At 36.2% G+C, this 16,202-nt stretch overlaps 4 protein-coding genes across 5 annotated transcripts; 1 reads left to right on the top strand and 3 right to left on the bottom strand.

The window, feature by feature from the left end:
* On the bottom strand, window positions 1,723–5,113 carry LOC18585815 (sorting and assembly machinery component 50 homolog). The gene is made up of 4 exons (XM_007008839.2): window positions 4,512–5,113; window positions 3,353–3,838; window positions 2,656–3,156; window positions 1,723–2,172 (listed from the first exon to the last, which is right to left on the bottom strand). Exons 1-4 carry the CDS (start codon window positions 5,055–5,057, stop codon window positions 2,089–2,091), a joined length of 1,617 nt encoding a protein of 538 aa, XP_007008901.2. The 5' UTR covers window positions 5,058–5,113; the 3' UTR covers window positions 1,723–2,088.
* On the top strand, window positions 6,384–8,841 carry LOC18585814 (probable inactive serine/threonine-protein kinase bub1). 2 transcript variants are annotated; one of them, XM_007008836.2, is made up of 5 exons: window positions 6,384–6,565; window positions 6,648–6,792; window positions 6,887–7,044; window positions 7,418–7,502; window positions 7,581–8,841. In XM_007008836.2, exons 1-5 carry the CDS (start codon window positions 6,465–6,467, stop codon window positions 8,664–8,666), a joined length of 1,575 nt encoding a protein of 524 aa, XP_007008898.2. In that variant the 5' UTR covers window positions 6,384–6,464; the 3' UTR covers window positions 8,667–8,841. The 2 variants fall into 2 exon arrangements, with proteins under 2 accessions (XP_007008898.2, XP_007008897.2); XM_007008835.2 differs by having other exon boundaries at window positions 6,385–6,565; window positions 7,575–8,841.
* On the bottom strand, window positions 8,910–9,683 carry LOC18585813 (non-classical arabinogalactan protein 30). The gene has a single exon (XM_007008834.2). The coding sequence runs from the start codon at window positions 9,583–9,585 to the stop codon at window positions 9,055–9,057; it is 531 nt and encodes a 176-aa protein (XP_007008896.2). The 5' UTR covers window positions 9,586–9,683; the 3' UTR covers window positions 8,910–9,054.
* LOC18585812 (probable inactive receptor-like protein kinase At3g56050) lies at window positions 10,174–14,136 on the bottom strand. The gene is made up of 9 exons (XM_007008833.2): window positions 14,028–14,136; window positions 13,796–13,934; window positions 13,449–13,520; window positions 13,158–13,301; window positions 12,917–13,057; window positions 12,217–12,677; window positions 11,871–12,061; window positions 11,652–11,784; window positions 10,174–11,034 (listed from the first exon to the last, which is right to left on the bottom strand). The coding sequence occupies exons 1-9, from the start codon at window positions 14,134–14,136 to the stop codon at window positions 10,436–10,438; spliced, it is 1,989 nt and encodes a 662-aa protein (XP_007008895.2). The 3' UTR covers window positions 10,174–10,435.

Below are 16,202 nucleotides of genomic sequence, written 5' to 3'. Positions count from 1 at the left end.
GGCATGGAGCCATCAGCCTTGGACCACTCAATTTATGCCTGTTAAACTAGAATTCAGATCCCAAGTTCCCAACCCCCCTCCCCTCCCCCTCCCAAAAGCTAAAAGTTTGGACAAGACAGATTGTAAAAGAAGCAGATTAAGTCATGAAACTGGATCCTGTTAAAACTCTTCTAATCTGAATGAAACTGATCAACAATTCAACACATGACGCTACAGCCTACTGTTATTCACATGATCGTGAGTACTTTTGACAAAAGGCTGTTTAGGTGAGAATATCATTAATTGTTTGCCTGCATGAAAAACCTTATATTCCAATTCCATACTCGTGTGTGTTCTCTTTCTCCATGCATGAAAGGAAAGGCCTTTTTTCCTGTATGAAAATGGCAGATAACCACAAAACTGAAAGGTTTTCGAACTTTCTTAGCTCAAAAGTTCTTGACAGTCACGGGCATCCTGGTGGGAGAAATCACAGCCGTCCAAGAAATGTTTTCCGCAGGTGAAACCGACTTGTATTAGTTGTGTCTTGGTAAGGCACGTAAGGGATAAGCGTGAAGGAAGTGCACGTAATTTATAGAATGTCTTTTGCTGCATAGTTGTATTAGAATTTCTCTCATCGACAGATTTTGAACGCAAGTTTGTTCTATTTGGTATTTGTTTTTTGGCCACTCAACAAGATTGGTGAACAAACGCAATTTGTTGCGCATTGGCTGGTGGGAATTTACCCTAAGCATTTTTTGTTGGGAAAATATGTGTATATTTTATAAGAAATAAAGACCGACCTTCATTCGATTTGTTAATAACTTTACAAATAATATTGTCAAATCTAATGTCTAAGAAATTCGTGATCTTTATGATAGAAAAAGAATTTTTAATTTTCGTTTTGTGTTCTGCATGTCTATGTTGTCCGGTCCAATGATTATCAATAAATTGAATTAAGTAGAATAAAAAAAATTAATATTTGTAATTCTTTCTCTTTAAATTAAGAGTAAGCTTCACGATAAACAAGCCAAAGGTTAAGCATGATTTTGAACAAAAGTTTGGCTGGCTTGGTTGGCTTGTGAAAGTTATTATAGAAAGGTTCTGGTATGACAGATTGTGCTTCAATTTCCCAATCTGTAAAGCCAACCCTAATGGTTTTTTTCTGTTCTTGATTTTTCTTTATGTAATTTTTATCATGCATGAGAATACATATTAAGGCGAATCATGGTCTTTTGAAAGGCATTGGCCATTGGGTTAGATTCAAAGTGGACCTAAATTAAGAAAAAGCCCAATTCTGGTAAATTAACCTAAACCCAAACACCAAAATACATTCAGCCAGGGCCCTAACCCTTTTTGTTGGACTTTGTGAGCAGCCCAAATAATTCCAAATATAGAAATCACATTCCCCGTTTCTTCCATTACTTTTCAATATGTTTTTAAATATTTTTTCTCATATCAAATAATAATTAAATCCAACTCCCCACCACTACATTTTAATTTGTTTTTTTTTAATATACTTTTAATCACCGTTCATAAATATGACTTTTACGATTTATTGATAAATCTACACATGTAACCGGCAAATAAAAATGTATTGACAAACATCAAACAAAAAGGTAATGAAAGTAAATCCCAATCTATAAATAATCTTGTAAGTTTCATGCATCATAGTATTGCACCAATTCAAAAGATTAGCCTTGCATTTTCAAGGGGCCATTGAAGCAATTATTTGGAGCAACAATATAGGCAGTCAAAATTTGTATTCCTGGAAAATATTTTCTCATAATCAATAAATAATCAGATGCTCAAAATAAACAATTTTTGAGATGCGAATAGAAAGTTCCCTGATTTTGTGGGACTCTATAAGTACACTGGTAACTGAAATGCCATTATTTTCTTGTACTCTTGAGCTGGAAAAGTGAGCCCACTGAACTTTGTCCAACTAAATGTGAAAACTACACTTGACAACAGAAAAAATCAACACTGTTCCGAAACAACAATACCGAGGAGTGAAGCAGGATTTCCGAGGGATGGGAAAACCCAGTTGCCTGAATGACAGGCTTTAAGTGTTGCCTCAATGCTGCCGGACGCCTATATCAAGTCCAAATTCTATGATGCACCAGAGAAGGTAAGCCAAAAGCCAGTTTTCGCCCGATCATGATCAAACTTCCTCAGTATATAGCAGTAGTTAAGCTGATCCAGAAAGGAGGAAAAATCATGTTAGCTACAAAATGCCAGTCCCAAGACTTGTCAAAACATAATGAACAAAATGGAAGGCAAGGAGCCAAAATTAAATGTAATTGGTCCCATTTGAACTGGAGTGTTAACATAGAAATCTACTCAATCCTACCATATCTTTTATCATCAAGAAACTTAACACATTCAAAACAGTTGAAAAAAGCAAAAGGATGAAAACGGCATTGACTCCCTTAACAACCACAGTCAGAGATCTATCACGGTTAGCTATCTTTGAGTAGTGTCTATATGAAGTGTAGAATTCAGGGAGAAACAAATCTTACGCAATAAGATTATCAAAAATCTTCGATCAATCAGGGAATACAAAAGTCCTAGTTAGATTATCAATAAGATTATACAAAAAAGAATAGAAAACCAACATCTTAAAAGCTCTCAATAGCTTAGATTGAAAATAATTGGAGAGAGAGAGAGAGAGCAAACCTCCATGCGGAATAAACTTGTAGGGACAACAAGTCCAACTCCTACAGAACTTCGAAGTGAATCTACAAACTTCTGAACAGAGAAATTTCGATACTCATTCTCCGTTAACTTGGCAACATTACCGGTACATGCAAAAACATGAGCATGAATCCCTTTTTCTCTAAACCACCTAAACGGAAGATCAAATGACAGGTCTGCCAAAGCAGTAACAGCAAGGTCTCCTCCAAGAAAATCTACTCCAGAAGGATCAGTGTTTTCATCATTAACCTTTCTTCTTGGCTCTGTTGGACCCAATCCCCTTGTCTTAAATCCCCATAATGCTGTTGGCCCCCCAACAGTGCAAACCGGAGACATGTTGCCACCTAAGAAGAATCTCTCTGGCAGGGATGATGGCCTACTCAAGAACCCATTTCCCAATGGAAAGACAACACCACCAGAAATCCCAAAATTAAGAGCTGCACGATAAAATCCAAGAGGAACAGCGTAACGAAGATCAAACTCCTGTCATATATGGAAAGAAAACTAAAGTGAATAAACAGGAAAAAAATTGACAAAACAAAGAAAAAAACAGCAATTCTACCACACAAGTACAAATGCATGATTGTGAGACCAAAAAAAAAAAAAGAAAGCTTCTAAAAACTTCAAAAAGAAATGCAGAAAAAAGGTGGGGTAAAAGAAAAGCACACGTAATCCACACCTGCCGCAAAAATCTTAAGCTCCGACTATCAGGTGCAAGGCCACCAATTTGAGTAGTAGAAACAAAAGCATAGCCCCGAGTCGGCCTCAGAGTCGAATTTCTCCTATCAAATTTAAATGTATACTTCAAAGAAGAAAGTAAATTATGTCCAAGCTGCCTCCTTATGGACCTTGATGACATTTGTGATGGATCAGTCACCATACGCCATGCAAGGTTGTATGCCACATCATGATGTGTAGTAGAAAACAGGCCAAGAGAGAGGCCCAAAGATCGCTCTTTGTAAGAAGAAAACTTTAGCCAATCTTGGGATAGTAAGTATGCTCGTGCTGTGACAGGACTTACCAGTCCTTTGAATCTGGGCAAATACACGCCAGCACTTACCTCTGCGGAGTGATCACAGCCGTATGCCAATGAACCATCCCAAAGATCCCCATAACCAAACGGATTTTTGTACTTGAGAGATCCTTCCACCGTAGAAGATCTAGCCTATAACAGCATTGTTCAATTTTAGAAAACAACATTTGAGCTAGTATGCTTATAAATTCACAAAAATGAGTGATCAAAGGGCATAAGCAACAGAACTTTCCATGTCAAAGTCAGTGTAAATATTACAATCACATATATATGTTTATAGTTTATTTCAGATACTCACACCTCGTAGGTTACATGTAATGACCAAATCATAACTAAACTAACTCTGTAAGAAGGCAGAGTGCCATGGAATATCTAAGCAAATCTGTGCATGAAGCATGGCACAAATTATGCTCTTACACAACAAAATTCTGCAAATCATACTTGACAGTTAAAAATATTTGGGAGGTAGAATTGCATATATGCAGCTTTATTCAATAGCTATCATAAAGATCAATTCTTGAGCCATGGAAATCCTCTAACTCGCGACATTCTACACATTAGAATACAGCTTTCAAGATACAAATTTTCAGCACAAAATCTAATAGCGCATTTTCATTTTAGCATATCAAATTCAAACTATTTACTCGCATTCCAACTTTTCGTAAACTCCATTTAACTCATGTCTACAAAAACCACATCGCAACAGTTTTCCGCTAAATTTCTCAGCAACCAAACATACAAAAATGGAACAATCAAATTACAGAGAAGCAAACATTCAAAAATCAGCTGAAATAAAATTGGTTACCTCTGCTTTCGTATAAGCTCCAATCTGTCCCGAAAGCGGGTTCGCTGTCTCGACAACCTCGATAATCACGTTAGCAGTTCCGGGCAGTTCCGGCGGGCCCGAATCGAGCGTGATTTTCACTGAATCGAAAACTTCAAGCGCTTGGAGCCGCAGATTCACCAATTGTGACGCTTTTAAGAGCTCTTGCATTGAGCTGACGCTCTTCAACTCCTCGGTCTCGGCTTCAATGATGTGGTCCTTGGTTTTCGTGTTCCCTTTGATGATCACGTCGTGGACTCGGAGGGAAACGGGACCGCTCTGCATTCGCTGTAGCAGCGAGTCCATTTTGAGTTTCTCCGCACGGTATCGAGCCTCCCGTGCTTGCGGTTTAGGGCTGTTCGGTTCTCCGAATACGTCGTCGTTTTGGTTCTCATCATCTTCGAGGTCGTTATCGTCGTCTTCGTCTTCTTCTTCTTCGATGTCATTGGTTTTGAAAGGTTTTGGGCGTTCAGGGTCGGGTTTCGAATTAGGTGGAGTCGAGTCGGGTTTCGGTTCCCGGTTTGACATTGTAAACAGAAAAGAAGAAGAACCACCGTGCGACTTCGTAGAACTGTGAAGTGAGGAAGAGGGTGGCGGTGAGGTTTTAGATGCTGAAGTACTCGAGGCATTTTTTTTGCTAAGATACCCCTTTACTCTTTTTTATTTCCTTTATGTTCACAAATGTTTGTTTTTTGTTGATTGAGTCATTTTAAAGTTATGAACTATACACAATTGTAAACAATTGCAAGTTATCAGAATTTAATTGGAAATAAGAGATGCATTATTAGTTATTGGTAAATAATTGATGATTATTGCTGTTTGATTAATAATTGAAAATTTTCAAATTAATGATTTTATATTTTTAATTGTTTAATTTTCTTTCAATATGTTTGATAATTTATTTCAAAAAACATTTAAATGAAATTTTTTCAATGAAAGTGTTGAGAATTTTAAGTAGTCATTCAATCATTCTTATTTAAAAAATTACTAATTTATTTTAATTTTTCAATTGAAATATCTCTAAATTTCATCGATTTTTTAATCTAATTTCAAGTATTGCAAGCCTTTTCTTATTAAATTTGTGAATTTCGATTTGTTTCCATATTTTTTAAGTTTATATTTGACATTTTATATCCCTTTTCAAAGAACTTGATTGGCATTGAGCAAATTGGTGTTATGTATCGAAATTGTTTGATTTAAACTAGATTTTAACAAATTCATTCAAAATTTGTTTAATTTTGATGTATTTCGATTTACTTTTATAAAAAATAAAGATTTATTTGAATTTTTAAATAAATGAAGAGATTTGCCTAACTGTGCAATTACCTTTAGCTCATTTTTTATTATTTTTGCTTTCGATTAATTTTATATATGAAATTATTTATTACTTTTCATGATTTTGTAAAATCAAGGTGAATTACTAAATAAGTTTTTTCATTTTCTTATTTTCTTAAAAATAAGTTACTAGATTGATTTAATTCAAGTTTTAAAATTTTAAATTATTAAAATTTAAAAGAGTTTCATCTCGAAAGAACAAAGATCATACGATTAAAAAAACATAGGCGTAATTGCACTAAACATGATAATATTTAACAATTATACATTTAGTGATTATGCAAATAATAAAAAAATTGAATATTTTCTTTATTTGAAATTGGATCAATGCTTCATTTAAAAAGAAAAAGAAAAGGGCTGTAATTATTTTTAAGCCTACTATATGATCAATAAGACAAAAGAAGTAACGGCAGTGATATCACCACGTGTCATTCTGTCATTACATCATTCCTCTTCAAATGGACCCGTGATTGTAACCCGAGATCCAATACGGCACCGACCCGATTGGCGCCATAACATAAATTCAAAAGATTACAGGACAAAGCCTTTTTCCATTAGCAAGCTCCATTTTCCTCTCTCGATCCTTCCAAAGCCAAAAAAATGGCAGAAAAGAACGAGACAATGTACAGAAATCTCTTCTCTTCAGTAATATCCGAGATCAAATCTTACTCTGGCAAAGATCCTCTTCTCCCATGGCTTCGGTACTCTCTCTCTCGATTAGCTTCTTTTTCTTTTTCTTTTGATATTCAAATCATTTATATGAACTCAAACTTTTTTTCACAGAGGGATTAAGAAAATGAAAGAGTCACTTCCACCTGAGATTTTGAATGAGAAGCTACCTCGATTTTTGCAGAAATGCACCCAAACATTCGAATCCGATCGCCGTTACCGTAACGATTTACGGTACCTCCGCGTTTGGTTACAATTGGTAACTTACTGACTAACGAATGCATTCTTCATTTTTCATTTTTTTGGAAATTTATAATTATTTGGTTTCTGGGTTGGTTTCTTTTGGTGAGCAGATGGATTTTGTGGATGAACCGAGGTTGCTGTTGAGAAGAATGGAGATGAATCACATAGGGACAAAACGGTCTTTGTACTACCAGGCATATGCTCTTTACTATGAGAAGATCAAGAAATTTGATGAGGCTGAGACAATGTACCATTTGGGTGTTCAAAAGTAGGCTTTTTCAGTTTGCTATCAGTTTTTGGTAATTAATACGAATAATCTGTAAATCCAATTGTTTTGCTAAGTGTGGAAGCTTAGTTCTACAAGTTTTTGAAACATGTAACTAATCATGGATATTAAGCTTAGTTTATGTACTTACTGATTTCACCTTCTTATTACTTGATTATACTTAAGGTCTAGGTGTTTTGGTGAGATCAATTGGTCATAAACAAGAGATTATACTTCATTCTGTGCAATTTTTTTAACTCAACTGCAACTAATGTTTCAATTCCAACATAGCATGAAATATGTAATTATTGATGTTGCATATGTGCTTTGGAAACTCAAACTAGTGCTTGATTTACTCCTATCATTTGCTGAAAAGCCTTGCAGAACCAGTTGATGAGTTGCAAAAATCATATGAGCAATTCCTGAATCGAATGGAGAGACATAAGAAGAAGAAAATCCAGGTAACCCTTTTGTTTGCTTACCTAGTGTGCTTGTTTTCATTGTCTTTTTCCCACAATCTGACTGTGCTGCAGCGCCAGGAAGGGAGAACTGCTAGGAGGCCTCTCCAATGCAGCCAATCAAAAGAAAACAGTGAAGGCATATGCATAGTTGAGGATAAGCATAAGTGGTCTTCAGCATTACATGATGGTATATCGAAGAAGAGAGCTTTAACGGAAAGAGAGTTGGATGAACCAAGGAGAATTCGGAATGATGATACGGTTGGGGTGAAGTTTGTTGATACTGCTATTGTTGGTAAATCTGAAGCAGAAGATGCCTGCCATCATGGACTGGTGGATCCTACAATAAACATGAAGGAGGCAATGAATGCAATTAACAGCATGTTTCGAGAGCCTTTGGAGACAGCTCCTATTGGGAGGAGATCACACCGAAGGCAACAGAAAGAAGATTGTAGTTTGAACTCTGGATTTAGGGTGTTTGATGCAAATTTGGATAGTGGAATCAACTCATCAATTCAACCTGAAGAAAAGGGGCAAAAGGGTAAAGCTCGAACTTGTCAGGCTCAGGAGGATTCATTTAAAATATATGTTGACGATGAAGAAGATAGTGAGGCTGGGGAAGGAAATGATGAGAAAGATAACTTAGAACAGATTGAGGTTCAAAATTCGAAAGGGGATTCTATGTCATCTGCTTCACATCTAAATATGTTTGTGTTTCCCTGTCCTAATGATTCTCCTGAAAGTTCAGATGATGTTGATGCACAAAGTTCGCGACAACCAAAGCTTAGAGAGGATACAGTGGTTCACAGATTTGTTGGTTCGACCATTTCAGATGAGCCAGTGGTAGAAAACGTTTGCCACCATGGCTTAGTCGATCCCACCATTAACTTGAAGGAGGCTATGCAAGATATCAACAGCATGTTTGGGAAGCCAATAGATTTTGTAAGGGCAAAGAGAAAGAAGCAGGAAAAAGCACCAGTTAATAAGAATCAAGATGTTGGTGGGTTTTCTATACTTCCTGATGATGAATTGGAAAATCAAGAACGCCTGCCCCCTTCAAAATCATCTGCCAAGTTAAGTGATTGTGATTTATTTGAGCCAACTGTGTTTACAAAAGAAGCAATGGATGATATAAATAAGATGTTTGGAATGCCACTGGACTTCTAGAAGAGAGAACGTTTGGATATATTGCTATGGTGGATTTGCCCGAGTCTTTATCCTAACCTGGCACATGTATTTGAGATGTAACAACCTTGGATTAGATGGAATTTCCATCTTGTTTCTTTATGTGACAATTTTTTGAAATGTACACCTTTTCCCATTTACTTTGATTTCTGTTGGAGCTCAACCCTATTTAAATTCCGTCATGCTTGAGAATGAAAAATTGTGACAAAAAACTGAAAAATTGTGGCAGCAAAAACAGCATGCTGCATGGCAGCAGAGTTCAATTTATTCAAGAAATAGAACGATTTACCAACATAAACTGATCAGAAAAAACAAGAATCCAAATCAAAATGAAAACTTAATCCAGGTCCAAAGATGATCGGCAGTGACATTAATAGTTGGTTGGGGCAGGGCAATGAGCTGGTCGGAAAGCCAAGGGACCTGCAGCATAGACCACAACCTCGTAATCCTTTCGGTGCAGTCTCTTGTTTTCGTAACGAAGTGGAGAGCCATTAAGCCCGTAGTTAACGTTAGACAGGAGGTTGCAGTTCTCGAGAGGCGATGAAACGAGCTTGACTCGGCAAGATTGGAGGGGATGGTCCAAGAGAGAATGGCTCATTTGGAACCCTTCGAGCTCAGCAAAGAAGTAGCCGTTCCCGTCTGTTTCAAAAGCCTTGTAGAAGCTAACTTGGTCCATGTCGTTTCTGCAGATGACACTAACTTTAGCTGAAGCGATCGGTTCTGCTTTCGACAAGGACCATGATCCATAGTTATCACAGCTCTGGCAGTAGACCACTCCTTCCACAACTACCTCAGTTTTCTTCCCTTGCAGGGTGTCTCCATAAGCAGCAGCTATGGAGGGGAAGGCCAGGGGGAGCAGCAACAGCGATGAGATGAAAACCGCCAGGTGACTGCTAGCCATTTTGCAGGGATATCGGCCTGGAGCTTGGAGAGAAGATTAAGGTAAAAAAGCTATGCGAATTGCAGGATGGAGGGGCACTGCCATTGGGTGGTATATATAGGGAAAGTTTTGAAGGACGTGGAGGCTACTAAGTATAGTCAACTTTCTCTTATTGCATTCTCTATTTGTTTACGTGAAGGCCACTTTCCCATCAACAATGAAATACAATCACATCCAAAGCCTTAGAATTGGAAAATTGGGCTGTGCCTAAGCTAAGGCTTTCAAACTTCATATATAGTGGCTTATCTAAGGGGTTGGCTACATTTTGAAGTCTGTCTGGAAATCAATGGAATTGGTTCATTGTTGGGTAAGTTTTTAGAGTTCGAAATGTATGGATTCCTTTAAAACTCCCTTTTTCCGATTCAAATTTCAGGTAAATTCCACTTATAATCTTCGTGATTTTAACTTTTTTCACATAATATTTTGTAATTTTTGTTTCTACTCTTTCCTTTATACAATTCACGGTTGCAATGGATTAGTCTAAAATGCGCGGCAAAGAAAGAGTGCAAGATTGGGCAACAAATTGATTCTGCATTGCAACAGAGAAGGTAACAATGAACAAATAGAAATCAAGCAGCTTGCAATTATGCTTTTCTTCTTCTTCTTTTATGTATTTTCACACTGAAAACCAAAAACAAGGAAAATTTCCTGGATTTCCTCTCTATCTCAAATATATACAACAAACTTTCCATTTCTCTAGAAGTAAATACAACCAGTGCTGGTTTACGGGCAAACTTATTCTTTTCGCCTCTCCACCAGCAGCAGACAGAAAACATCCAAGTCCCATACTTACAACCTCAACTTCATCCCCCTAGCTTGTTTCGGCAGACATGATCTCGAGCTCTGCCCACCAAAGAGGAGAAAGTTTTGGGATTGCACTATCAGGTGTGATTGCAGTGATCTCTCTCAATCTTGCACTGACTTCTTTCATATCTGGTCTACATCTAGGTTCAGGGTGGACACAAGATTTTATGACCTTCCCGAGTTCCTCAAGTTGATCCCTGTCAAAAGAGTTTAGAGTTGGATCAACCATCTCTATGAGGGCTTGCTTCCTTCTCAAATAGTCTGATGCCCAGTCTTCAAGTGAACCGTTATCCACCAAGTAAGGCATCCTACCCGTTAATATTTCAAATAACAATACGCCCAAGGTATAAACATTGCTTTCCAGGCTTGATAGTGGTGGATCTTCAAGGTTTGTTCTGTCTGCTTCCCTCTCTGCTGCAGTTATCTCATTCCAGAAACAGGGGTCTGACATTTTTGCCGCATAGTCTTCTGTTAGATTGACAGCAGAGGAGGACAGGTTGTTGTGGGGAATGGGTGGGTTCAGCTGGTGCATATGCTCAAGGCAGTAAGCCATGCCCATTATGATTCTCAACCTCATTGGCCAGTCCAAGTGCTCGGATTCTTTAACTGCAATATCAGGTAAAAAGATAACAATGTTTAATTTCAATGCTGAACACCAATGGAAAAGGTAAATGACATTTGTTTACAAAGAATGAAAAAAACATAATGTTGCTTGTTCAAGTGAAGAAGCATATGACCTTCTAATGCCAGGTTATGTAGCAAACTAAGCTGTGCATAATTCAAAGTCAAAATTGCAAGATGAGTTTCCTTTCTCTATGAGAAAATCAACAACTTGGACAGACAAGAGGACTAACCAAGTCTTTTTGCCACTATTTTAAAATGGTCAAACTACAAAGATGATACAAGACATCAATGAAATTGGCAATAAATATCATATTGTGAACAATTTTTTTTTTGAAAGGCAAATATTGTGATCAAATTAGTACAACTGACTCAGCTCCAGATGATATGCTCAAAGTAGCAGAATTTGGATCCCCAAAGGGAGAAAAACAGAAAATAATATGTTCGTAACAAGCAACATTATCCAGTTTCTGCACCATAGGACTTGCTTTAACAGAAGAGATGCAAAATTAAGTGACACTTACATTGACTAAGGTCATCGGGGTAAATGAATTGTTATAGAATATATATGTATATACCGAAAACAACAATTAGCCACTTACTGTGTAAATGCTCAAAGAGTGTCCCATTTGGAGCATATTCAAAAACCATCATCCTAGTAAAAGGCTCCTCTTCCTCACAATAACCGAGAAGGTTGACAAAATTTTTGTGGTTCACTTTTGATAATGTGTCGATCTGAAACCAGAAACTTAGAAACAGTTAAGAGAGACCATAACAACACATCAAGCACGTGTATCTAGATGGAAATTTCAGTATAATACCTTCTTCCTGAACTGTGTTTCTAAAGGCTTTGACCAATCTTTGGCAGATTTCACTGGGACAGAGGCCACGGCTATTTCGACCCCATTAGACAATGTCCCTTTGTACACAGTGCCAATTGTTGAAGAACCAATCACATTGCTGAAATCTTCACAGGCTCCTTCAAGCTCTGATCTCTTCAGCTTTGGTACACCTGAAACGCAAGTAATTAATCATCCATGATGAATATTCTAGACGATGAGTATTGCAACACAAACTGTCTTAAGTTGTATTGCAATCATTAGTATGTCTGAAATCAAGAAGGATTTTAAATTTTAATCTACTGTCGTAGTGGAGCGGAAGAATTACCAGTTACAAATGCTTTCTGAAGCTGTCCGCTTAGCCCTGTAGCCCAAGGTTTCACAGTAGATACCTTAGAAGCTTCAAAGAGATAGGTACCAACGATTAATATGAGAAGAAATATGGCACCCCCTATGGCTCCTGCTATTATTGTAGGCCGCTGATTTGAATTAGAATGAGAACTTGTAGGTTTGCTTCCTGAAGAGGATGGATCAGAAGCATTAGGTGATCCTGTATTATTTTCTGATGGAGCAGGAGCTTGAGCAGAAGAACGTCGTTTATGAGGATCATCTCTGTTATAAGTACTATTTGGGGAAGTTTCAGCAGATGCAGGATGAGGTCCAATTTGAGGTGCATGAGGCTGAGGAGGTATTTTTGAAAAGCTAAAAGATGGTGGTCCCTCTGGTGAAGGGGCAGCTGCTGCTAGCAGAAGTCTCCTCTGCACTGCATCTTCAGATTGGCCAATGTTCCTAGCAAAGATATAAAGAAAGATCAAATAAGAACAAATGGTCATAAAGAAACTGCCAATGGAAAATTATAGTAGAAAGAAAAAAACACAAAATAATAAGTAAAGGTTGAAAATTTTTCATGACAATTACATCTGAAAATATGATGCAACTAAACTTGTTCAGGATTGCTTATTTCTATTCTTTTGACATATTAGAACTAGCCATATGACAATGACTTGTAATCAAATATACTAACATACCATGTGTTGAATCTTTTCTTGCAGGATGATTTAGCCGTGATAGATAGTTGGTTTTCATCCACTTGAGTTTCCGAAAGCTTCTGAAGTTCAGCAATCTCGGGAGAGAAACTACTGATCAGAAGCTCATTATCGTCCAGTAAACTGCAACGTAGGCAGAAAATCAATTCATTATACCAGGTGAGAGAGACGGAAAAAACCTCCAGAAAATGAGAACCAAATTGTTTTGACACCATCGACTTACAGGATCATCAGTGAGAGATTGCTGCCAAGTTCAGGTGGAACTGGTCCACTGAAGTTATTGTATCCCAAGTCCAGCACCTCTAATTTCTTCAGTTCTCCAATCTCTTCAGGGATGATCCCAGTAAACAAGTTGTTCCGCAGAATACTGCAGGGAAACAATGGCATCAGAAGGATGGATCGAAGAAAGTAGATCCGGGTATAAACTTAAAAGAGATTATCAAGCAACCATCTAAGAAAGCATTTTAGCATTTTTTGATATCAACAAGCAGATAAAGAAGTTGCAGGCACTTACATAGACTTAATGTGAATTAGAGTTCCAAGCTCAGGTGCCAATGTTCCTTCAAGACAAAGATCTTTCAAGTTCCTGCATTTTAATTCATTCCATCCATCAAATTTTGGAACAAATTAAAGGAAATAAGCCATCAATTTGCCTGAATTCAAGTCTCAAAAATAACATTAAAATTCTTTTTAATATTCTCAAAAGGGGTAACAAAGATTTCTAAAGGCTCGAAAGTTGAATTATTTTTCCTTTATTTTCTCAGCAACCAAACAGTAGAGACCAAAAAAGGGTAGAAAAAACATCATTAGAGCAAGAAAAAAATAAGAAAAAGAAAAGGGAAAGAAAAAGAAAAAACTTACAGAACAACAACTTTGCCATCAGAGCACTCGACACCAAACCAAGAACAATGGTCAAACAGTCCATCTTCTTCCTTCCAATCCGAAAAAGCACCAAACGGATCATTCACAACTCTTTCTTTCAATCTCAACAACGCCAATCCTGCATATCCATTACCAAACATCTATTTTCCTCCACTTTCCCAAGAAACAAACAAAAACCAAAACTTGAAATTGAAAAAAAAAAAAAACTTACCTTCTTCATTCAACGACCGACAAACCAAACTTTGACATAACAAAAACAACACAACACCAACTCCAAACTCTTGTCTTAATCTTACAAACTTCCAGTTCTTGTTCATCATGGTCTCCTTCTTCTGATCAAAAGCTTAATTTCTCTTTGAGAGAGCTTAAACTCAAAAAAAAAAAAAAACCCGAAACTTTTCACTGATTTGGAAGAGAACACGCAGCTGAGTCAGAGCTGAATCCAACACGAAACCATCGAATTTAGACTTCAGATAAGTATTCCTCGTTTTCTTTAGTGCTTGTTGGCTTTGAAAACGCGTACACTCAAAAAGACTGAACTGGAACCTTTTTATCTCCCTCAACCTATTCAAATTTCGGTTTCGTTCATTTTTTCACCGCGGTAAAAAAAACCAAAAGAATTAATTGTTATATTTTCAATTTAAAAAATTAACTTAATTTATTCACCCTTGAACGTACTTTTTGTTGGCGAGCGAAGCCAACCCCCATGGATACGGCGGCGGTGAAAAAGTGACGTGAAGTAGAAGGCGATGCCGGCGAGGAAAATTAATAAAGAAACAAAGGAAAGACAAAAAAAGGTGGCAATTATAGACTGAGTCGTTTTCTTCTTTTTGGAAAGCGAGGGGGGCGGGGGGCTTGGCGTGGGGTCCAATGCTGACTTGGCATGTAGTTCATTTCATATTAATGTTTGTTGTGAAAATTAATTATTAATTTGGTGAGCTTGAGTTACTTCCTTGATGCTTCCTACACGATGACTTAGATTGGATCAAAAATTAATTCCATAACCATTTGTATGTCGTAGTGTAATTAATTCATCTTTTCGTTACAAAATTACTCAAAACTTAAAAATTTAAATTGAACTCAAATATATTTATCTATTTGGTAAATAATTAAATAACATTTCATTCAAATGACAAGTGACAGAGAGAAAGGGGTCTAGTAAAAGGTTTATAATTTAAAATTTTTAAATTTGTATAATGTTTTTATTTTTATAAATATTAAACTTTTAATATAATTATTTTATAAATATTATTTTTTTCTCTAATTGCAAAATCTTGATTTCGTCATTACAATTTATTAACATGGTCGAATTGACACTGAAAAAATTTTCTTAATTTAACTTAGTATATGATTTTAATCCGAAAGGAGCAATAATATTGACAGTATTTTTCTTTTTCAAATAGCATCAAATATATTTATGATAATTAGATTTTGCTTGTGATCAAAAAAATAAAATTAAAAAAAAGAAAAAGAAAAGGCAGACCCAAAAAGGAAGTTATGAAGGGCATTGAATAAATAACTGAATGCAGTAGGACAAAAACAGTTGCAGTCCACACGCTTGCTGTATCCAAAAAGTAAAGATACAATGAGTTGGAAGCTTGGGTCAGGGCATGTGGGCGTGGGCAATACGGTGTTGTTGCCAACATTTTTTTTTCAAATTATTACCTTTTTTTAAAAATTTTTTCTTCAGTCTAATCCAAGCAACCAAGATTTTGTTCCAAGAACCTTCCTTAAATTTGATTCTCAATTTTCAATCTCTTTTTTTTATTATTTTGGATATTCATATTTCGAATAAGGATTGAGTCTATATAAAAACAATATATTTTTCCCTCTTCATATATCTTGTCATCCAATTTCCGAATATTTAAATTAGAAAACTTTATATTAATCGAGTCGCAATATTTATTCTTAGAAGGCTTTTTCTCGATTTAAATTTTAATCGGTTGAAGTTGCAAAAGTGAGAAGAGGTAAGTCTTACTCTTTCCTTTGGCATTTGAAACCCAATCATTTTATTTATTTGACTTTTGTTTATAATTATCCCATCAAAATCCCTAAAATGGTTTTCTATAATTATTCAAAAATTTAAAAAAATAACAAAAATGAAAATAAAAAGAAAAACCCGATTTCACTATCAAATCATAAATAAAAAATTTATTTAGAGAACAAAAAGGTTTTTATAGCTTATTTTTGCAAATTATTGGAAATCATATATATGTCTCTATTATTCTTTCTAATAATTTGGTAACAACATGTTACCAAGGTCCCCAAAATCATTGCCAAGATTTAGGAGAGATTGAATAATATATTATAATGATATGTGTGGAATAGATTCAAAGATTTCATAAAATTTTCATTACCCACAGGGTCATCATCAACTTATTAATTG

Source organism: Theobroma cacao, chromosome 10 (genome assembly GCF_000208745.1).
Source record: "Theobroma cacao cultivar B97-61/B2 chromosome 10, Criollo_cocoa_genome_V2, whole genome shotgun sequence".
Classification (NCBI taxonomy): Eukaryota; Viridiplantae; Streptophyta; class Magnoliopsida; order Malvales; family Malvaceae; genus Theobroma; species Theobroma cacao.
Note: the sequence above shows the minus strand (reverse complement) of the source record. Positions and strands in the feature narration are given on the sequence as shown.

Excerpts from the sequence above, each read along its gene's own strand:
- LOC18585814 (XM_007008835.2), top strand. The coding sequence starts at position 6,465 with ATGGCAGAAAAGAACGAGACAATGTACAGAAATCTCTTCTCTTCAGTA. Across the intron at positions 6,793-6,886 it reads TCCGCGTTTGGTTACAATTG|ATGGATTTTGTGGATGAACC; the intron begins GTAACTTACTGA and ends TTTGGTGAGCAG. Across the intron at positions 7,045-7,417 it reads TACCATTTGGGTGTTCAAAA|CCTTGCAGAACCAGTTGATG; the intron begins GTAGGCTTTTTC and ends TTTGCTGAAAAG.
- LOC18585815 (XM_007008839.2), bottom strand. The coding sequence starts at position 5,057 with ATGTCAAACCGGGAACCGAAACCCGACTCGACTCCACCTAATTCGAAA. Across the intron at positions 3,839-4,511 it reads GAGCTTATACGAAAGCAGAG|GCTAGATCTTCTACGGTGGA; the intron begins GTAACCAATTTT and ends ATGCTGTTATAG. Across the intron at positions 3,157-3,352 it reads GCTTAAGATTTTTGCGGCAG|GAGTTTGATCTTCGTTACGC; the intron begins GTGTGGATTACG and ends CATATATGACAG.
- LOC18585813 (XM_007008834.2), bottom strand. The coding sequence starts at position 9,585 with ATGGCTAGCAGTCACCTGGCGGTTTTCATCTCATCGCTGTTGCTGCTC.
- LOC18585812 (XM_007008833.2), bottom strand. The coding sequence starts at position 14,136 with ATGATGAACAAGAACTGGAAGTTTGTAAGATTAAGACAAGAGTTTGGA. Across the intron at positions 12,678-12,916 it reads AAGAAAAGATTCAACACATG|GAACATTGGCCAATCTGAAG; the intron begins GTATGTTAGTAT and ends TATCTTTGCTAG. Across the intron at positions 12,062-12,216 it reads TCAGAAAGCATTTGTAACTG|GTGTACCAAAGCTGAAGAGA; the intron begins GTAATTCTTCCG and ends CTTGCGTTTCAG.